Genomic DNA, 24,210 nt, shown 5'->3' on the forward strand with positions numbered 1-24,210 from the left:
TACCCATACACCCTTAAGTTTCATAAGTGATAAGCACATGCGTCGCTGTCAATAACAATGCAACGTGGCCGGAGGAAGTATGTGAAATGCACATACTCTGCTAAGTAAAAATTGAAATACAGTGAACCAAAATTAATGTGCTCTCCTGGCTTCAGACTCTGAGTACTAACAAAACACTGTCAGAATCATATGACTCGATGGCTGACACCCTACCGCGAATGAATAATATTCCTGTAGGTCAGATGCAAGCTAATGAAGTAATGCAGTAGCTCTTTCAGGTAGGGTGACCAGACTTCCCGAAAAATTCGGGACAGTCCCGATAAATAAACTGTTGTCCCGAATCTGACCCTAATTGTCCCGAAAATTATACCATAGCAAAATCTTGAGTAGTTGTTGTCTGCGGAGTTACTGTCTGCGGAGGTTGAGTCGTCCTGCAACAAGACCCCGTCGGCTTCTCATTGGCTGCAGCATCTTTTTTCTAAGTTCTAAAACAAATATCATCTGCAGCTAGGCTCGAATTTAGATGTTAATTTATCTAATTAATCTATATGCACAAAGACAATACAACCTTTTTGTCCCCTTTTTGTTTTAAATCTTGATGAAGAGAGCGCAAGTTGCTGCAGCTGCGAGGAGCACAGTGATGCATGCGTTCAGGAGTGATTGACAGTTCGCGGCACTGTGTACAGAAAATAAGTTTAAGCTCATTAGCGTTAGCGTTACAGAAAGGTCTTATTTACGCACTGTTACAACAGTCATAGTTTTTTTTTTACAATGACATTTGAGTTCATGATTTTAATGTTGTTGTTTCTTGTGGCAGACTAAAGAGTAATGACAGACGGTTGATTTTTGAATAAAAATGTGTTTAGTTAAGGTTTGCAATTCATTATCTTTTATTATAGGCTATGAAGTCTAATATCATAAGCCCCCCCCATCCCGTCACCCAAGACCGCAGACACCCCCCCCCCCCCCCCCCCACACACCCATCCCGAATTTAAGCCAATCTCATCTGGTCACCCTATTCTAAGGGTATTTTTTCTAAATTCTTTTTCACATTTATTTATGTTCAGTAGCTCTTTCTAGCTCAAGCAAATCCATAAACCAATAAAAGGATTTATTATTTTTTATAAGGTCGTCTGTTGACAGCTGTATATAAAACCCCTTCAATATAGTTGTTGTTACCTCAGGGGATGAGGTATCTTGATCTTCTCCCAGAATGAGCACAGACCATGTCCAGCTTGTAAGGCGAGTGGCTACTTGAGAATAGTTTATTTGCCAAGGTGGGTGCCATTCCTGGGATTTATCCTCTCAAACTTTGGATCCTGTCAAAGTAAAAGCAGTTGCTGGTTGGCCCACCCCAGATAGAGCAGTCCAGTGATTTTTGGAGTATGTCAGTTTTACAGTGGATTAATTCTGAACTTTTCTTTTAATTAATTTTTTACTCTTTTATTTTTTATTTATTTGATCTTACCTCTACAAGTAAGCATTACAGTGTGTCATTGCAGGCTTAGACTCCCTTTTAAAACTTTAAGAGTCTCTTTATTTCAGCTCCCATTTTAAATTCATCAGTTCATTGTGAAGGTGGGATTTGTTGGAATTGGGGTTTGGGGGAGAGAATACATTCCTGTGCCTTCTTTTCTCGTTTCTAAGGTGCTCAGTTCAGTGTCGGTGCAACTCAAGTTAACCCCCCATTTAAGAACATCACCCAGTTTTTCAGTTGTTCTTCGATCAATGCCTTTTAAGGATGCATATCCATGTTTAGTATGTGTTTGAATCTGCTTGCTTGAAATGTTTCTGACCATCAGTTATTTGTCAAATGTATCATATTCTTGTTATAGAAATCATGTCCAAAATTATAACCTACAAGAACGGGAAAATTCGGACCACGTGCTTGATAAGATAACATATGATTTATGATACCTGAGCAAAGACAATATCTAATTGGTCAAGACAACATTTGAGGTGTGGCCAAAAGGCCAGTTTAAATACTCAGGACATCATCAAGTTTAGCTTTTAGCGTTTGCTTTTCAGCTGCTGCTTTTAGTCATGACTTTTAGTTTTCTTTGAGCGCGGTTCCAGCACGCCTGCTGCTACAGTAAGTAGACATTCAAAAGGCCCTTATTACCGCCGCAGGTGCCGCCGCCACGGCATTTGCAAAGTGCATTTGCAGCTTTTGACCCCTGAGCAGCGCATTAACCACAAGTTATCAAAAAAGTGCATCAAATCATATTTTCGCAAATAGACATCAGTTTTGCCTCGCTGATGTGTTACATTTGACTGCTTCAGTCATGGAAAATGAAAGAAAAACACTACAGTTTAAATATTTAATATATTCAATATATTCATATCACAGATCAAAGTTTTGTATTTATGAAGTTATGTGCATTTCTTAGAACAAATTCAAGCAGGATAAATGTCAAGTCTGTGCCTGAGTCTGTGCTTATATTTTCTAAGCTACATGGTATTAAATCATATTTTAGATTTGACACATTTAAAACTACAGTATTATTTATATTAAATTAATTATGTGTTATATTATTCAAAAGAAATTGTAGTTTACTTTGCATTGGACATTAAAAGTGGTAGCCTATTTTAAGGGGATTGGCTACATGGATTTATATGCAAAATTTCAATATTTTCATATATTATACCTATATTTTAATGTATATTTTACATATAAATATATTTTTTCCTTTAATAAAACAACATGCATTTTTGTTATTCGTTACCTGTCCTTTATTTTGACATAACTTATTGGGAAAAAGACATTTGTCTGTAAACTGATTAAGAAATTGTTGCATGTTTAAATGTGAAGCATTGTATAATTTAGTTCCCATCATTTAGGCCTAATTTACCTAAAACAAGAAACTAATAAATTAAACCTGCATTATTATGATTTATGATTTAAACAGATTTTTTTAATCAATATTCAAATAACAAAGCAATTTTACAAAACAAGTTTTAATATAGTTCTTTATCATTCATTTAGCAGTCAAATTTATAACTGCAACAAGATGTTAAAAAAAAAAAACAGTAATGTTATTATGTTAATGCTGGAAAGACCTTTATTTTTATTTTTTAATTTATTTATTACTGGCCCATTATGCATCTAACCATCCACTCAGCTTTAAGAACTGTTAAGATTAAAACCGGCAGCTCAGCAGTGAGTCAGTGTCATGGACCGAGGACTTGTTAATATATTTTCTGGTTTATATTTCCATCTTGTTATGCTGTTGGTTTATTTATTTTTTTCTCATAGAACCTATTTGTAAATAGAGCAGACACTTTCTGTGTGTCTACACCAGACACGAGAGTTTTGGCCGCTTTGAAAGCAATCTAGCAGTGCGAGTCTGCCGATCAGCACGTCAGGAAGCAGCAGTCAGAGCAGCGATCATCATGTGATCACCGTGTCGGAGGACGAGGTTCGGAGGGCTCTAAAGCGAGTGAATGTAAGGAAAGCAGCTGGACCTGATGGGATTTCTGGCCATGTTCTGCGGTCCTGCGCTGATCAGCTTGCTGGTTTGTTTACATCCATTTTTAATGAGTCTCTTGCTACATCGGTGGTTCCCACCTTGTTCAAAAAACCTGTCATCATCCCTGTGCCTAAGAACAATAAACCCTCTTGTCTGAATGACTATCGTCGTGTTGCCCTCAAATCAATAGTCATGAAGGTATTTGAGGGACTGGGTAAAAACGTCATCTGCTCCTGCATAAGATTTTAGTTTGCCTATCGCCCAAACAGATCCACTGATGATGCCATCTCTCACATCCTGCACTCTTCTCTCAAACACATTGACAGCAATAACCGGAACTACGTAAGGCTGATATTTATTGACTATAGCTCAGTTTTCAATACTATAGTCCCCTTAAATGCTAACTTCTAAACTCATAGACCTCGGCCTGAATTCTTCACTCTGCAACTGGGTTCTTGATTTCCTCAGCGGCAGACCTCAAGTGGTGAAACTAGGCCAGTACACCTCCAGCTCCATCACCCTGAACATAGTGTCCTGGGTCCCCTGCTCTACTCTCACTACACACATGACTGCGTGTCTTCGCACAGCTCCACATCTATAATAAAATGTGCTGATGATACTGTGGTTCAGTGCCTTATTCACAACAATAATGAGACCGCATACTTGGATGAGGTAAATAAACTAACAAAATGGTGCCAGGACAATTGTGTCTCTCTGAATGTGAGCAAAACTAAAGAACTGATTCTGGACTTCAGGAAGAGACAGCAGCAGCCCTATACACCTCTTATGATCAGCGGGACCCGTGTGGAGAGGTTGAGCAGCTTCAAGCATCTTGGTGTAAACATCTTCGAGGACCTGACTTGGACTACTCACATTCAAACACAGGTTAATAAAGCCAGGCAGAGACGGTACCATCTGCGACAGCTGAGGAAATTCATGGTCTCACCAGCAATCCTGAAAACTTTCTATTCAGGGGCTATAGAAAGTGTATTTACTCAGTGTATCTCAGTGTGGTATGGGAACAGCTCCAGTCAAGACTGCAAAGCCCTGCAGAGAGTTGTGCACTTAGCTGAGCGCATTTCAGGGTCTGCTCTACCCTCTCTGCAGGACATCTACCTCAAACGCTGCAGAAGCAGAGCTGCTAAAATCATCAAAGACTCCACCCACCCAAGTAACCATCTTTCACTTTGCTGCCATCTGGTAAGCGCTTCCATAGCCTCAAACCGAGAGACTCAGGAGGAGTTTCTTTCCCCAGGCCATCAGGCTCCTAAACTCTAAACCAGCCTCTTAATATCTAATGTTCACTTTATCAGTAAGATATTCATCATTCACTACCTCACATTGACACACTGACAGTGTCAACCTGTTTGCACATTTGCCTCTTGTACATTCCTGTGTATCTTAATATTTAAGACTACAGTATAATGCACATATGCAAATTGTACATCCCTGTGTATCTTAATATTTAAGACTACAGTTAGTTTACTTTCATGCACATTATTTTGCGTTCTATATTTAATTCTACAATATACATCTTTTTTATATTTGATTTTTATATTTTTATTGTATACTTTTATTTCATTCTTACATAGTTATATTTATGTATATTTTCATCTGTGTTGTTTTCTTTAATAATTGCAGTCCATGGAGTGGACCTGACTCACATTTCACTGCTGGTTATATATATAATTTTGTATGTGACGAATAAAAATCTTGAATCTTGTGTTCCCGCGGTCGTCTTCATTTCGTCGGGTGAAACATCTCTCTCACTCGCAGCAGAGTCTGTGAGCAGCAACAACTTCTCAAAAGCGCTCAGAGCATCAGCTCCACGCGCACTGATACCAGAAACACGCTCCGCCTTCACTCCGTGAATAAAATATTTCAGTATGTTTGAAATGTTATGTTCATAACGTAGCTTATAAAATAGTAATAATAATAATAATAAATAACAGGAGAGTTTCAAAGTGGCTTAAGCTATTTGGACCCACTTTATATTAAGTGGCCTTAACTACTATGTACTTACATTTTAATTAATAATTTAGTACAATGTACTTATTGTGTACATACATGTTTTTACATGGTACTTATATTTAAAAAAAGACATGTAATTAAATTTATATTTAGTTTCTGTAATTACATTTATAATTACACTGTTACCCATACTTTACACCTTAACCCACCCTTAAACTTACCCATACCTCCAGCCCTCTCCCTAACCTTACCCCATCCCACCTCAATAGCGGCAAAAGTGTTTTACAATACAATATGAACACAATAAGTACATTGTACTTATTTTTTTATGTAAGTACATAGTAGTTAAGGCCACCTAATATAAAGTGGGACCAGCTATTTTGTGTAAACTTTTTCCCTATACCACATGCCAAACTAATAACATTGTAAGTATTACATCTTTAATTGCTGCTTTCTGCTGTGAAAATTTTGTTTGTGAGGAAAATAACAGATACATTTATTTTAGTCATACATTTTTGTCAGTTATTTTATCTAAACAGATCGATTAATTCATATTCATATTAGGGCTGTCAAATGATTAAAATTTTTAATCAAATTAATCAGAATTTTCAGTGGATTAATCATGATTAATCACTATTTGCAATTACACCTGAATCCTAACCATTTTTTTTTCCTGAAATGCATACCAAAACATAAATAACAGGACACAGATACATAATTTTCATGTATTGATTCATCAATATGTGGTTATTTTTTTTTTAATTTCAAAAGTTTAACTTTTACTTTTTAAATTTATCAAAATTACCTGAGCACTATGTCAAACCATGCCATTTAACTACTGATAGTGTAAGAGTTTTAGGTGAACCAGTAGTTAAATATAGCCACATATCTATGAAATTATGCATAGAGAAACACAAACATGCTCCACCATCACATAAGCAGCACTCTGGGCACTCTTGTTTTTGGGAGGTGTTCATTTGCTCTGCCACAATACTTTAGGATCGATATTTTCACGTTCTGAAGGCTTCAAGTGCCAGTAAAACCAAGTAAAAATGCATATGCTTTTCCAAACAGCTGTAATATTCGCTGGATTGCATGTAAGCGCTCTGCGCATGAGCAGTTTGAAACACAGGACGCTATAACAGGAAGAAGCTCCAGCGTATCAACTACCAAAGTCGTCTCTGTTTATCGAGCTTGGCATGAATGTATTGTATTTGAATGTATTTGAGAGTAAATGGGGTAAAACTTTAAGCTTCTTCGGTGTTTTTGTCGTGGCGCTCGCCACTGTTTTGTACTATCTTGAGAATTCAGAGATCGACGAGACTTTTCCTGACCTGAATAATTTGTCACACTGCGCATGCGTGAAATGCATTAAAAAATTTGACGTAATTAACGACAAACAACTAATTAACGTCGTTAACGCACTATTTTTGACAGCCCTAATTCATATTCAAGTGTTTGTGCAAAAATTATTAATGTGCATTAATGACAGGGAGGCGCCGTCTCATCACTTTAATTTTTTCCTGATAATGAATTTATAATTTTTTAATTAACATTATCGTGGCATTTCACATATACATTAAAAATATATCTACAGAAAGCTTGAAATGTTTTTTAAATGAAAACTAATTGTGTAATCTTTGAATTGTGTAATCGTTGCATTTCTCTCATCGGAAAGAGCCAGCACTGTGAATTTCATCCTGCAGCTGACAAGAAAACATTTGTTTATTAATAAATAATTAAAATGTCTCATTTTTCAAAATTATTAGTCTACTTCTGCATGTGCTTTGTTGCAAACTTAATGCATGTGCTTGAGCGCGGGATACATTAAGATTTGATTATGTAAATTTAATATAAACCTCTGATTAGTTGAATATAACAAATGAACGACTAGAGTCAGCGGTTTGAAAAATCTTCCGTGGGGGCAGATCATTTTTTAGTCTATAAACAAAACAACAGTTCAATATAAACCAGTTCAGCAAGTGAAAGTCTCATAAAACACTGTCCATATGAAAGAGCAATTCACACCTTTATCTCGACCCCCACAAGTCATACATAACTACCCCCAAAAACCCAAACCCCTCCAGCTGAACTGAATTTGGTCTGTTTTTTGGCTGTGAAGAACTGTTACTGGGCTGAAACATGCCTGCACTCAGCAGCACAATTCTTTGTATTCATTATTTTCTCGCAGCCCATATTATTATTTTCATAAGACCATAATGATAATTACAAATCTTCAATTAATAATGAATCATTATTTTACGAAAATCATTGTTATTTGTTATCGTGGGTGTTTGTGGAAGGCTTTAAGACCGAGCGGAATCCTCTGTTCCTGCCTCACAGAGCGCGGGACTCACGCTCAGTGATGCAGCTTCACTGTCTGCGGTTTGACTTTACTGAATCAGATTTAGGCGAATACAACTTATTGATCACAAGCCCAACATTTAGCAAGGCAGGAAAACATTAATTCTAATGGAAAGGAAGACGCATTTCATTGAGCTAATGCTGTTAAATAGAGAGAGAAAGAGAGATAGAGAGAAACTAGTCTACGGCTATTCTTAAACTTGGAACTTATTATATTGAAGTACAAATCCAAACACCAGAAATGTTATGCATTTTATGAATAATGAAATGTTATGAAAAGTATGCATTTTATTTATTCCAGAGTCAAAAATGTTTGATATAAAGAAGTGCAAACACAAAAACAGGGAGCCCAGGAGGGAGGTGGACCGGCGGAGGATCCATTTGTGTTGGATGATATACAAGCTTTTCTCGGCAGAGGATGTGAAACATTGGTGGAGTTCCGTGTGCTTCCAGGCTAGGGTTGCCAGGTATATAGCCCAGTCACGTTCAAAAGGGATTTATCGGTAAAATTCACATTCTAGGGGCTATATATCACACTATTGGGGTCACCTCAAACCCAGGACAGAAATAGCAACCCACAGAAAAAAAAGAAAAAAAGTCTTGGCAACGCCGGTGCTTTCCGAGATGTCGCGTCAGTGCTGCTTGGGTCTCAACACCTGAAAAGACTTTGGTCTCAATTCATCTGTATGCTCACGTGAACCTGCACGAATGAAGTCTCTCCGGACCAGCAGACAGAATTAAGGCTGCCGGTCTCTTTCGGCATCTCGCCTCCATCAGTTCACCAGTCTACAGCATTATAAGTATCATTTTGTTCTATGCACTTGTGGTGCCTGGGCATTAATTTTATTCTTTGCAAGGATTTATACTCACACGTTCAAATAAAGCACTGGGCGTTTCGTGCTTGTTTATCTAGCAGACTCGCACAGCATAATTAACATGTTGATCAATGTGCATGCAAATTTCTGAATAACTCCTTCGTAATGAGGCACTATAAGGCTCATCATAAACGCTACAATCTTTTATACTAATAAAGATTGTTCGCATTTCTGTTAAAAATATGCTTTGTCTAGCACACTTAAGATTCGCTGTTTTAATCGTATGCTTTAATCTTTGTTTATTCAGTCATTGTTTCATTTGCGTCTATTCCTGAAACGTTTCATACTCTAATGGGATTCTATGGTTGCAGATGCAGGGAACCGCTGCTCTCACCTCATCTTTACATGGCTTACTCTTGAACTAGCGCATTATTAACACTGGATCTACCAAGCTGATGCATATATGGACCCTTTCATTTAAGTTGTAGGTAAGATTCGGCTCAATCCTCAGCAGGCATCTTAAAGTCCACGTGACACGAGTTGCTGCTGACCTTATTTCAGAGTAGTGACATATCTCCAGTTTAAACCGAATATTAATTAGCAGGCATGGTTTGTTTGCACTCCTGGTCTCCGTCTCAAGGCGCGGTCACACTAGACTTTAAACGTGCAAAATTATTTTGGACGCCACTGCGAATATGGGCGGGAGCAAGATAAAACGGTCTCTCCTCAATTATCACAAGTTGGATTAATATGTGCTTGCTTGTACTGTGTCTTTTGCGACGGCGTCGAAAGCGTCTTATTATATTGTAACTTTACTCTCTGTATCTCCCTCTATAAATATATACACCCTAAAAAAAAAAATATTAAAAAAATATAAATATATATATATATATATATATATATAAATATACATATATATATATATATATATATATAAATATATATATATATATATAAATATATATATATATATAACGTCCTCATTGCAATGTATCATCTGTTCCTGTTGAAACTACAAACCATGCAGCTTCTTTTCTTCTTTTATTTTTTATAATCTTTTAAATATTTATTATATAAAATAGGACGCTGCGCAACAGCTAAAGTTATATAGCGCTTCCTTCATTTATGAATTTCTGTACAGAGAGGTTACGGAGTGACGTATCGATCTTCTACTGGTCCACATCCTCACGTGATGCGAATTCCCAGGTCAGAGTTCACCAAACTTGAACTTTGGAACGCAGCGAAATGCAAAATTTTTCGCATAAGCTTGCGTTTCCGGTCTGACGCATTTGCATGCGTATGCATGGAAGTCAATGGAGAGAAAAGTGCCTCATAACAAACTGCTGAAGGGGCGTGTTAAGGAGGTTCTGCTCATGCTGTCAAACTGACGTCATCAGAAAAATGATGCATTACAGAGTGGAAATGTTCAGATTTCGATAAAGATTACGAAGACAAACAATGTTTAATTGTTTACATCAAGATTAGCAATGTGTGCTAGTAAGCTTAAGTCAATTCGATTCATGTGGATTTTAAACTTTTAACTTTTGATACGTCGACTTAAAAAAAAAAAAAAAAAAAATTGGGGGGTGACAGTTAAGGGGTTAAGCTACAATCAAGGCTTGTTTATTTCGCGCATCTACTGGTGTTGGTTCATTCACTCTTATTCGGCTGTTGTGGCCCTCACTTTACACTTTTAGACTTTCAGATAGCTGTGCCCCTCAGCCAACCCGGATTCTTCAATCTGCCCTCCGTTAGCAGACATACTAAACTAAACGAAGTGCTTATTACGTCAGCTAGAAATCACATTTCTAAGGCGTCGCTCCCTCTACAATCAAGCCTACACGCTTGCATGGTCTGCTTTCTAATGTTTTTCCTTCCAAATGTTTGCGTTTCCTTTTCTAATTTCGACCGTTGCTCCTTTCTCGTCTTTATTTATATAAAAAAAAAGATCGCAATCTTAAAATTACTCTATTCGCAGACTCCTTGCCAGCATCTAATTCTACGCTAAACTTTTATAATCCTAATTTTCAAAGCCTTTTCTGGATATTCAGTTCTATAACTACTTAAGGGGTTAGCTAAATCTTCCAACAAAATTAAAGACAAATGTCTGCCTATTACCCTGCCCATATTGCAAAAATGAATTACTTCCATCTGCTACGGCCTTCTTTCTAAATACCTCAATATTCTTCTCGAGGCAGTATTTTATCTGCCTTCTACGGGTTTATGCTTCCAGGGGAATTCACTTCAAACTAATCAATTTTATCCTGCTCGTGGCATTTCCTTCAGATCTATGATTCGGAACTAATTCTTCACACTCTTCCTCAAGCACTCAAAAACCGATGTGCAAAGTTCTGGCGTCACCTTAACAAATTCTAAATCAATAATAAATTATGTCCCTTCTCTGCATGGTGAAATTTCTTAAAATCCGACCTAGAACTTCTAAAAACGCACCAGTCTCTATTTTACCTAACGGAGCACCCCTTTCCAAGGCCTGTTTTAGAACTCACTTATCCACTGTTCTCAAAGCTGCAGTTTATCCCCCTCTCTCTATCCTGGCCATTCATTCAGAATTGGGGCAGCTACTTCAGCAGCTGAACGAGGGATCTCTACATCAGCTATTAAGATCATGGGCAGATGGTCTTCCTCAGCATTTGAATCATACATCAGACCTGATTCAAAACCATTCTCGAAGCTCAGCAAGCACTCCTGTAACTAATCAGGTAAATTCATGCAATTACTGGTGGTGGTGTTACTATATCTGTATGGTCTATCAAGGCCTGTACATGTCTGGCCTTTTGTGGCTATTTCTGTACGGTCTTTCGAGGCCTGACTGTGTCCGCCTATCGTGGCTGTCTGTGTCTGGCCTATCATGGCTATTTCTGTACGGTCTATCGAGGCCTATCAGTGTCTGGCTATCATGGCTATTTCTGTATGGTCTTTCGAGGCCTATCCGTGTCTGGCTATCATGGCTATTTCTGTACGGTCTATTGAGGCCTGTCCATGTCTGCCTATCGTGGCTGTCTGCGTCTGGCCTATTGTGGCTATTTATGTTGGTCTATCAAGGCCTGTCTGTGTCTGGCTATCATGGCTATTTTTCTGTAGAGTCTATCGAGGCCTATCTGTGTCTGGCCATCATGGCTATTCTGTAAGGTCTATCAAGGCCCGTCTGCGTCTGCCTATTGTGGCTGTCTGCGTCTGGCCTATCGTGGCTATTTATGTATGGTCTATCAAGGCCTGTCTGTGTCTGGCTATCATGGCTATTTTTCTGTACGGTCTATCGAGGCTGTCTGTGTCTGCGTATCTTGGCTATTTCTGTATGGTCTATCGAGGCCTCTTCTGCATCTGCCTATTGTGCCTGTCTGCGTCTGGCCTATCATGGCTATTTCTGTTGGTCTATTGGGGCCAGTCCATGTCTGCCTATCATGGCTGTCTGCGTCTGGCCTATCGTGGCTATTTATGTACGGTCTATTGGGGCCTGTCTGTGTCTGCCTATCGTGGCTGTCTGCGTCTGGCCTATCGTGGCTATTTATGTTCGGTTTATCGGGGCCTGTCCGTGTCTGCCTATTGTGGCTGTCTGCGTCTGGCCTATCGTGGCTATATCTGTTCGGTCTATCGGGGCCTGTCCGTGTCTGCCTATCGTGGCTGTCTGTGTCTGGCCTATCGTGGCTATTTCTGTTGGTCTATCGAGGCCTGTCTTTGTCTGCCTATCGTGGCTATTTATGTACGGTCTATCGAGGCCTGTCTGCGTCTGGCCTATCGTGGCTGTATGTGTCTGCCTATCGTGGCTATTTCTGTTGGTCTATCGAGGCCTGTCCGTGTCTGCCTATCGTGGCTGTCTGTGTCTGGCTTATCGTTGCTATTTCTGTACGGTCTATCGAGGCCTGTCTGTGTCCGGCCATCATGGCTATTTTTCCGTACGGTTTATCGAGGCCTGTCCTGTGTCTGCCTATTGTGGCTATTTCTGTACGGCGTATTGAGGCCTGTCTGCGTCTGCCTATTGTGGCTGTCTGCGTCTGGCCTGTCGTGGCTGTATGTGTCTGCCTATCATGGCTATTTCTGTACGGTCTATCGAGGCCTGTCCGTGTCTGCCTATCGTGGCTGTCTGTGTCTGGCTTATCGTTGCTATTTCTGTACGGTCTATCGAGGCCTGTCCGTGTCCGGCCATCATGGCTATTTTTCTGTACGGTCTATCGAGGCCTGTCCTGTGTCTGCCTATTGTGGCTATTTCTGTACGGCCTATTGAGGCCTGTCTGCGTCTGCCTATTGTGGCTGTCTGCGTCTGGCCTATCGTGGCTATTTTTGTACGGTCTATTGAGACCTGTCTGCGTCTGCCTATCGTGGCTATTTCTGTATGGCCTATCGAGGCCTGTCTGCGTCTGCCTATCGTGGCTGTCTGTGTCTGGCCTATCGTGGCTATTTCTGTACGGTTTATCAAGGCCTATCCGTGTCTGGCTATCATGGCTATTTCTGTACGGTCTATTGAGGCCTGTCCATGTCTGCCTATCGTGGCTGTCTGCGTCTGGCCTATTGTGGCTATTTATGTTGGTCTATCAAGGCCTGTCTGTGTCTGGCTATCATGGCTATTTTTCTGTAGAGTCTATCGAGGCCTATCTGTGTCTGGCCATCATGGCTATTCTGTAAGGTCTATCAAGGCCCGTCTGCGTCTGCCTATTGTGGCTGTCTGCGTCTGGCCTATCGTGGCTATTTATGTATGGTCTATCAAGGCCTGTCTGTGTCTGGCTATCATGGCTATTTTTCTGTACGGTCTATCGAGGCTGTCTGTGTCTGCGTATCTTGGCTATTTCTGTATGGTCTATCGAGGCCTGTCTGCATCTGCCTATCGTGCCTGTCTGCGTCTGGCCTATCATGGCTATTTCTGTTGGTCTATTGGGGCCAGTCCATGTCTGCCTATCGTGGCTGTCTGCGTCTGGCCTATCGTGGCTGTTTATGTACGGTCTATTGGGGCCTGTCTGTGCCTGCCTATCGTGGCTGTCTGCGTCTGGCCTATCGTGGCTATTTATGTTCGGTTTATCGGGGCCTGTCCGTGTCTGCCTATCGTGGCTGTCTGCGTTTGGCCTATCGTGGCTATTTCTGTTCGGTCTATCGGGGCCTGTCCGTGTCTGCCTATCGTGGCTGTCTGTGTCTGGCCTATCGTGGCTATTTCTGTTGGTCTATCGAGGCCTGTCTGCGTCTGGCCTATCGTGGCTGTATGTGTCTGCCTATCGTGGCTATTTCTGTTGGTCTATTGAGGCCTGTCTGTGTCTGCCTATTGTGGCTGTCTGTGTCTGCCTATCGTGGCTGTCTGTGTCTGGCCTATTGCTGCTATTTCTGTAAAAACTTTATAAGAGGTTTAATCTAACGTCATCATACTGATCATGCTAACTCTCTTTTTATATCTTCCAGGAACCTTAGGATTCACAACTGGTGGGTATACTTCATCTATTTTGGGGGGAAGGCTGGCCCCGTCTGGAGGTCTCATAATCCACCTAATTTTGGGGGTCGGCTGCACCCCTGCCTTCGTCTTCAGGCAGGAAATGCAGATTCGCTACCCTCGGATTACGAACCATGGACGGGGCCTTCTGCCAAAGAAATGTATAATTGTGCTTGCTGAGCTGTCAATAAATGTATGCTTCGTACATCATTTTATCTCCCGAGTCTTTCTGGTAGAAATGGAAGCTTTAGCCTAAGTTCTGCCAGGAAGACTCAATCACTTCGTCACTAATTACCTTCATCATTATCCAATCACGTCTTTATACTCCTGTATAAAACATCGTACTTACACATGTTTGAGTTCGCAGATGCCGACGCGACAACAACCTCCACCCTCCCCACCACCACCAGGATGGTCCTGTCCTTACGTTCCAGGGGGGTCGGCTGCGCCCCTGCCTTCGTCTTCAGGCAGGAAATGCAGATTCGCTACCCTCGGATTACCAACCATGGATGGGGCCTTCCGACAAAGAAATGTATAATTGTGCTTGCTGAGCTGTAAATAAATGTATGCTTCGTACATCATTTTATCTCCTGAGTCTTTCTGGTAGAACATGGACAAGTTAAGGGTAGCCTCCGTGGCCATGACAGGATCAGTCGAGTGCTCAGAGAGTTCGGCTGATATGTGATGAGGCTCTGGAAGTTCTGCAGAGGCGATGCGAGACTCTGGTAGTTCACCCGAGACGAGGAGAGGCTCTAGTAGTTCAGTAGAGACGTGGAGAGGCTCTGGTAGTTCAGCAGAGACATGGGGAGGCTCTGGTAGTTCCACAGAGACATGGAGAGACTCTGGTAATCCCATGGTGTTTAGACTGGATTTCAGAAGATTAATGCTGACTCGACTCTGCTCATGAAGATCATTGGTGCTCTGACTCTGCTCATTAAGATCACTGGTGACTTGTATTTGTTCATGAATATCATTGGTTACTTGCATTTGTTCATGAAGATCATTGGTGACTAACATTTGTTCATGAAGATCAATGGTGACTTGCATTTGTTCATGAAGATCATTGGTGACTAACATTTGTTCATGAAGATCAATGGTGATTTGCCTTTGCCCATGAAGATAGTCGATGACTTGACCTTGCCCATGAAGAACACTGGTGATTTGCCTTTGTCCATGAATTTCACCGGTGACTTGGCTTGACTCCGGAGTGTCAACGTGGACTAGCCCTGACTCTGGAAGGTCATCGGTGACTAGCCCTGACTCTGGAAGGTCAATGGTGACTAGCCCTAACTCGGGAAGGTCAACGGTGACTAGCCCTGACTCTGGAAGGTCAACGGTGACTAGCCCTGACTCTGGAAGGTCATCGGTGACTAGCCCTGACTCTGGAAGGTCAATGGTGACTAGCCCTGACTCTGGAAGGTCAATGGTGACTAGCCCTGACTTTGGAGAATCCACGAGTACCTGGCTCAACTCTGGAGAGTCAACTGGAACCTGACCTGACTCTGGAGGGTCAACGGGAACCTGACTCGACTCTGGAGGGTCAACGGGAACCTGACTCGACTCTGGAGGGTCCACGGGAACCTGACTCGACTCTGAAAAGTCAACGAGGACCTGACTCGACTCTGGAAAGTCAACGGGGACCTGACTCGACTCTGGAAAACCCACTGTAGCTGCCATCCTCTGCAGTGGCTCTGGGCTGGCGGCCACCTTGTGCAGTGGCTCTGGGTGGGCGGCCAACTTGTTCACACAACAGCTTTCAACATTAACACCACTAGAACAATTATTGATAATTTCAATTCGAAGAAGAGAAATTTGGTGTCAAATGTGTTGTTCGTAAGGAAATGCAACACTGGACATCACATGTAAACCCAGGAGATCAAGTTAAACACTTCCATTGACTTCCCCCCACATAGCAGAACCAGACTGAAATTCCTAAGGGGGAAGGGCTTTAAACCTTTGTTCTCCACAGAAGTCTTTGTCATGAGAATGGCAAAGAAGCTGCTTTTGTACCGATATATGGACCAGAATGAACTTATAAATGAATCAGTCCATCGCATCACTCCATTTTCATTTATGTGTAACCCACACATTTGACTATCATGTTATAATCACTTTTTGTGTATGTTTTTTTTTAATAACTATGGGATAGCTAAAGGATACATAGTCATGTCTGGTATGTGTGTGATTGAATCTACTTGTTTGAAATAGCCTTGACAATCATTTATTTGTCACATGTATCATATTTGTGTTAAAGGAATCATGTCCAAAATTATACCCTGCAAGAGCAGGAAAATTCGGACCACATGCTTGGTAAGATAAACATATGATTTATGATACCCCCGAGCCAAGACAATATCTGATTGGTCAAGACAATATTTGAGGTGTGGCCAACAGGCCAGTTTAAAAACTGAGGACACCAAAAAAATCTTGGCTTTTAGTCTCCAGCTATGCTGCGGCTTTTAGTCTCTAGCTATGCTGCTGCTATTAGTCATTTTAGCCTGCTCTTAGCTTTTAGCTTGTAGCTTTGCTACCTAGCTTTAGCTTCTCTAGCCATGCTGTTTATTCATCACTGTTTGAGCGAGGTTCCAGCGTGCTTCGGCCTGCAAGCCTGCTGCTACTTAGCCACGATGAGAAGGAACACAACCTTGTCTCGTCAAACTTTATTTCTTTTCTTTTCCGTTTGAGAGTTTCATGTTCTGAGTCAAGTTTTGTAACGTCGAGTCTCCGACGCCTGACCTCGGGTGCCTTTTCAACTTCAACCAGCGCACACGACTCTGCACCTTCAGCCAATGCCCAAGAACCACGGGCTTCCCAAGACGTCATTTCATCCACTACTGAACTTCCAGCCAATCAGCGACACCGGGATACCCCTTTCAACGGGAGTCCCTTTCACAGGAAACGAAGGCAATGTATCCCCAGATATTTGTTGTGCTGGTGTATCTAATATCATTTTAACTCATTGAGGATCTCAATGCGTGCGTTTATGTGTTAGATTAGTTTATACGTCTTAGATTTATCTAATAAAGCCTTATTCATATTGAAAAGAGAAGTATCTTGTGTTTCGTGCTTACAAGTTAATGTCTTAAACTGCCGATCTTGTTACTGTGCTAATTGATAGTGTTTCACTATAGTTTGGATATTAGTATCCAGCGCAGATTTGATGTTAAATGGCTCGTTCACTGAATCGCAGGGCGTCTCAGTGACCAGCCGTGAAACAGTGATTCTGTTCAAATTCCCTTTAAAATCTTAAATGATTCCCTTTGAGCTAAATTGACCTGTTTCCGTTACAGCGGCCATCTTGTGCAGTGGCGCTGGCTCAGCAGACGTGACGTGAACACTCCTGGGAATCTCTAATTCAAAAATGTTTCAGCGGCCAACTTGGGCAGTGGCACTGGGCTGGCGGCCATCTTGCATCGTGGCGCTGGGCTGGCGACCATTTTGTGCTGTGGCGCTGTGCTGGTGTCCATATTGCCTCGTGGCACTGGGCTGGCGGCCATCTTGTGCAGTGTTGCTGGACCTGCGGCCATCATGGGCAGTGACAATGTTTTTTTGATTATTATTAAATAATTAAAAAGTGCAGAAAAAAATGTAAATACATCTAAATTAAATGATTGAACAAAAAATGAATAAAATAAGTAATGTAGGAAATGTGCTTGGGGGGTGGGTTCTGTCAATAACTTGCTGACGTGCAAGAAAAACAGCTGAAAATCACGTTTCCCTCTCTCTATATATTTATTATTATTATTATTATTAGGCTAATATTATTATTATTATTATGTAAAGTATAATATTATACACTATACCATGATAATATAATATAATATAATATAATATAATATAATATAATTGTTATTATATCCGAGTTTTCTGGAATGCAGAGATATTAGGTAAACATTTCAATAAACGATTGTGTAGGCCTACTACAATTCCGAGCCATTCTATAAGATGACATTTCATCACTTGACAAACGGATAGAGACTCCTAAGTAGCACTTAAAGCACAGCTACTTGCAACTGTGTTAAGTGCATTTTTGGGAAACGCAAATGAAACAATAAGGGACGATCGTGAAATGACTCGTAGAAAACGGTCTTCAGCGCTAAAATCGATCGTTATCGAGAAACACAGCCCAGATTAATGAATGGCTTGACACAAACCATACCGAGGCAAACCCTACAGAACTTTCTTTTGTCTAGCCATAAATTATGCAACCTACCAGTGAAACATTTAGTTTATCAAGTAAATATTAATTTACTTCGCACCTGCACTCACAACTTATACTTTGTGCACTGCAGTGCGGGGAGAATGTATTAGACAAGCGCAGACCACTATTCATTTATGCGAACATAGGTAGTTTTAGAAAATAAGCGGAGTTTATTTAATTCATATTGGGTACTGGCCATCTAACTGATAGCATATAAATGTTTTATTTTCGCTGCCCACGTCACAGAACCGCTGTGTGACTCACAGGAGCAAAGAATGGTGTATTGTTCCTTAAAGAATCACAGTCTTTGAAAGATCCATTATTATAGACAACAATTCACTGACCAATTATAATAGACACCAACATGATTGTATTTCTGAATCAGTTAATGAAGCATTTTGAACGAATAGATTGAATAAAAGGCTTATTTATTAACACAATGAAATACCACCACCTAGTGGTGATATTACTTTCATAATTCAAGTTTCATTTTCATTTCATTTTTTTTTTAATTGTTCATATTTCTGTTTTAAAAATGTTGTACAAAAACATTAATCTTAAATCATTATGCATTTGTAATTGCTATGTAAATGCACGCACAGCTATCTGATCAGCATTAAACTGTAAATACATCTATAAAAGTACTGTATCTTCAGACACAGGGTCTATATCTCTGAATACTGATTTAATTGGTAACAATCTATTGTCATATTATTCTAATGTTTTTGATGTAAAAATGTAACATTAAATATGACATACAAAAGTTAAAATGTAAAATGTAAAAAAAAACAAAAAAAAAAAACAACAACTGAAAATCGAGTGCCCCTTACAGCAAAGTTAATTTCTGACACTGATCTATGGTTTATTGTTCAAAGTGTTATTTCAGGGTTATGATATGTTCTTATAATTTAAATGAGTTTACATTCAAATCATGATGTCGAATTCACATTAAATTCAATCACTGGAACAAGCACTCTGACGAACCATTCGTCCCATGCAGTGATACGTGGGTCAATGTATTAATAACCCGCACCCGACCGACATTTTCAACTAACCCGACCGCAACTCAGACCACAAAAAAGTAAAAGAAAATATTGTACCCGACCCGTTTTTTAAATGTAGTAAATTCTCATCATATCGTCATTGGGCCATAGACGTAGGAACTAGGAAAAAAAGAAAGAAAACTAAAATAAAAAAAATCATCAATAAGCTCATAATTTGTTCTAAAATAGTCTAGTATGGCTATGTCTATTTTGATGTTTCTGTTCAGCAGACAGTGAGGCTCGGGTTTGTTTCCGATCAGAGCTTGTGAGCGGAGAGCGCATTTCTCCATATATTATGCTCTGCTTGCTCATTCCGTGGGGTCTCGCTCAAGCCAGAATGGCCTGCTGGTTCAAAAATATGCAAGGAGACATTTAATTGTTTAGTAATAAACTGCGGTTTTCTGTGTCACTGCAAAGATGAAGTTGACGATGCGGACTCGCCATGCCAGAGAGAAATGCACATTTCATATGGATTACATAATCAGAAAGTAGCCTAGTTATTTTGGTTTTAAAGAGCACCTATCATGGAATTTTGAAATTCATGTTGTGTGTAACATAGATCTAAGTGAACAAAAACATCCTGCAAAGTTTGAAATATGACAGTGCACCGTATATAAAGTTATTGTCTTTCAAAAGTAAGAGTCGACTCTGAGACATTTTTATGAATCGTTAGAAGACCGAAGCTTTTTCTCTGACTAGATGACGTCAACTTGTCAAGTTATTTGAATACGATACGCCCGCTTATTGAGCTCCAAGACACCAGTGAAAACTAGAAAACATCATGGTGAAGAGACGCTGTGTTCTGAAGTGCGACTCAAAAGCAAACTTTTTTCATCTACCCAAGGATAAGCATTTGAAGACTAAGTGGCTACAATTCATATATACAACTGTACCACAGAAGTATAGTCCGAGCCTTGTGCTTTGTTCACGCCATTTTGAAGATGATTGCTTTACCAACTAATATGCAATCAAACTTGGATTCGCGAGCCGGCTGATACTGAAGGAAGGTTCAGTTCCAAGTGTATTTGCATCAGCTTCCTCCTCCGTATTACCTGTAAGTGTTATTAATAATTGTTGCTTTTATGTTTTATGTAGCATGCTTAATAATTGTTTGGTTTGTTGTGTAAGCACCGTTTAGCTTCTAGGTCTTCAATGACAATTGTATTGAGATATGTGAATTGTTTGTCGTTGTTTTCGTTGTTTTCTTTAAGAATAGAGTCATACCTCGTAGTAGCGTAACGCTACTGGATTTTTTTTTTGGTAAAACCGTTATGTTTATGCATCGAGTTAACACAAACAAACACTGATTGTGCTTTTACAATATGAACACTGGGCTATACTCGCTAACGTCACGTAAAGGCGGGGTTTTGAAAAGTGAATCACTAAACGAATCATTTGAGAATCGCTGTTAAAACAAGTAAAAATAAATGCATATTCTATTCTATCCTACATTTTGAAATTAACAAATTGTAAAAAATTGTATGTTTTCTTTTTATGTTACAATGTTATATCAATGTTATTGTAGTCTATTTCCTTCTTTTATCTCATTTTACAATTACTATCATTCCGCAATACGTCCCTTTGCGCCACCTGGCACCTGGTAGTTTCGTGAATGATTTTAACATGCGACTGAATTACAGTTACCGCCGTGGCATCTTAAATAATTCCCTTAGAGCTAAATTGACCTGTTTCCCTTACACAGTGCTCTACTTTGCATTGTATTTACATCTGTATTTAACTGTACTTGAGGACGTGAAGAGAGAAGAACTGCCACTCTCTGTCCCACTCTACTGTCAGGTTGCTGAATGAGAGCTGGGCCTTGGGAAATGATTAGCCTGTTTGGTCCGCATCACTCTGCTGATCGAAGCTAAAATACCCCAGAGACTTGCTCACTGTTAGGGTTACAGATTTATTTTTGTTTATCTTTGAAAATAAACTTCAATTTGCATCTGATTCTCTGCATTTGAGTTCTCTGATCTCCTCATCCTGTCACACTACAACGAGCAGGATGTCATTATATACACAATTATCAAGAAATGCAGAGTAAATGTGGGCAGCCATCGCTTCCAAAAGTCTCAGATTTGGTCCGTTTACACTGGAGTTTTCAAACTAAAATGGGGTCTGCAGCGTTTTCAGAAGTCTCCATTTTCGAGGGTCGAAAATACATGAGTAATATAAATGACATACAGAATTTTTTATGTTGATCAGTACCTTGTGAACTACACACTTGAATCATTAGTAAACCCTGCATTTATAGTAATATATATATTTGCATATCCATTATGTATTTATGTCTAGTACACACATTTAGATGATATACATATTTGATTCATTTTTAAGCATTCATATAGTGTAATAATACAAGTAAGTAATGAGTTATTATTATAAATATTAATTCATTTTAATAAACAACATGTGCTCAGGGTTAGAGTTACGATTAGGGTTTGGTTTCAAGAAAGTTGCATGTAATTATGCTTAATTTACCATTACATGTAACATGTAAGAAGGACACTGTAAAATATAGTGTTACAAAATATTCCAGTTAAATCCTAGTTGGGTGATAATTTACAGTATAGAATGTGAATGAGAGTCTAGTGATAGTTCTGTAAATCCTTCATAAAATAAATAAAGTGTGAACATGTTGTCCCAAAGTCAGGGATAATATTTGTAGATGAAATAAAGAAAAAAATGTGAAGAGGTCTATGGTGTAACCCTACAGACTACAAGAGAAAACAATTTGTAACTCACTATAACTTCCCTGAATTATGTTGATTCCCAGTTACGCTAGTCAGGCCTGACAGGGTTGTGCGTACATAGCCAGGACTTTGTAGCTTCCCCCTTTGTGTCGCTGTTTGATTTAATGGTTCCATACAATAAAATTATCTAATACTGCATGTCCACATTTACTGTATATTTGTTATTATACAGTTGAAATATTAAACTTTCACATTTAAACTGCATATTATTACAGCTGGACTTACAGCAAAAAAGAAAGAAAGAAAGAAAGAAAGAAAGAAAGACATGTTTAAAAAGTTAAGTACTAAGGCCATAAGTCTTTTATTGAATATTAGAGTTGAAATTTTTACAGAAAATCAAGGAGATCGTTCATTTTTTGAAGACATCAGAAGTATGATGTTTTTACCTCATTTTTAAGAATAAATAAATAATTTCAGAAAATGATGCTTAACACACTGTAAAACCAGTAAGTAGCTTTTTAACCAGTAAATAGATTTAAGCACTCATTCTAGAAAATTGCCTTTGAGCGCCGAAACTTTTGAGCGCCGAAACAAGCATGCAATGTTTTTGCGTATTTCTGGTAAATTTAAGCCATACATAAGGGGATTTAGAACAGGAGGGATAACCAAAAATTCCACTGAAAAAATTATAGCCACAATCTTAAATTTGTCTGAATCATACCGACTTAGAGCAATATCACAAAATGAAGCTATAGAGTAGTTGACAAAGCTTATAATATGAGGAAGACATGTTTGTAATGCTTTGCCTCTAAATTCTTTGGAGCTTTTTTGACAAATGATCAAAATTCTGACATAAGTATAGAAGATGAAGAAGGCAGGGAGAAAAACTATTGTTGTTGTGGAAAAAAATCCAATTATGTTGTTACTCAAGGTGGAAGTCCCACAAGACAGTCGGACCACAGACCAGTTGGAGCAGTACAGTCGTGCTATGTCAGTCCCACACAAAGGCAACCTGGCTGAGAAGAAAATAACCAGACCTACAGAAAGCACTGCATAAAGTGATGCTAGTGCCATGTACAGTGTTGTCAATTTTAAGGTCATAATTTTATGATATTTTAAAGGATTGCATATGGCAACATATCTGTCATATGCCATCAGAGTTAATATGGTATATTCAGACATTCCATAAGTATAAATCATAAAAATCTGAACGAAACACGCTGGCCTAGAAATCGTATTTGTATCAAAAAGGAGATCAACCATTAGCCTAGGGAAGAAACCAGCTGAGCCACAGAGATCATTGAAAGACAAACAAGATATCAGTATGTACATTGGCTCATGAAGAGATCTCTCTTTAAAGACCACAAACAAAATGATGCCATTAAATAATATGATTGCTAAATAAACTGTAAGTGTCAGTATTAGGATAAGATATCTCATGTGAACAAAGTCCTTGAACAAAGTGAAATAAAAATAGGAAGGCATGGTTCCATTTTCCATTTGGTGATAAAAAATATAAAAAAGTGAAAAATAAATATCTGGATTCAGTTTCTGTCTGTTATTTGAAGAGTAAAGCATCCAAGTGGTTGTTGATTACCCTTGTTCAGTCTAAAAAAAAGTTATTTGCCTCAGTTAATTTTTAAAGTAACAATCAAGGTGATAACAACTGAATGTTGCCTCTGATCTGAGGCAACTGCTCAATTTGCTGTAAGCAGATTATATAACAAGAGCTGACACCATCTGGGTCTTTACATACTGTACACAAGAGAATTGGCCACATTAATTTTTGATGTTCATTAGGTTCGTCAACTAAAATTAAAACTGTTATGTTTTACAGGATGGTAGTTGGTTTTTATTTGATAGCATAAGTTTGGGGTAAGAACAAGTGTAATACATGTGTAACTTGAATGAGCAATAAATTATGCAAGTAGAGAGGAAAATGGCACAGATAACTTTAAGCTACACAATATGTCAGACTGAATCTAGCTATACAGTCATGGCCAAAAGTTTTGTCTGAAGTTTTTTCTACTTAAGCTGTCATGGTGTTCATTCACATTGTTTCTAGATTATTGTATAGAGTGATCAAATGCATTTTAAATAATTGCTAAAAGCGTCATTGACAAAAATAATAATAATAATAAATTAAGTTTTCACTAAATAAATAAATAATAATCACCGTTTTTTTAATCCTTACATAAAATGACCAACAGCACATTTGA

At 39.2% G+C, this 24,210-nt stretch overlaps 1 protein-coding gene across 1 annotated transcript; it reads right to left on the minus strand.

Annotated features, from left to right (window-relative positions):
* Positions 1 to 22,534: 22,534 nt before the first annotated feature.
* On the minus strand, positions 22,535 to 23,491 carry LOC113115376 (olfactory receptor 52K1-like). Its single transcript, XM_026282903.1, has one exon. The coding sequence runs from the start codon at positions 23,489 to 23,491 to the stop codon at positions 22,535 to 22,537; it is 957 nt and encodes a 318-aa protein (XP_026138688.1).
* Between the last annotated feature and the right edge of the window lie 719 nt (positions 23,492 to 24,210).

The sequence above is a fragment of the Carassius auratus genome, chromosome 15 (genome assembly GCF_003368295.1).
Source record: "Carassius auratus strain Wakin chromosome 15, ASM336829v1, whole genome shotgun sequence".
Classification (NCBI taxonomy): Eukaryota; Metazoa; Chordata; class Actinopteri; order Cypriniformes; family Cyprinidae; genus Carassius; species Carassius auratus.

Coding starts and splice junctions, on each gene's coding strand:
- LOC113115376 (XM_026282903.1), bottom strand. CDS start 23,491: ATGGAAAATGGAACCATGCCTTCCTATTTTTATTTCACTTTGTTCAAG.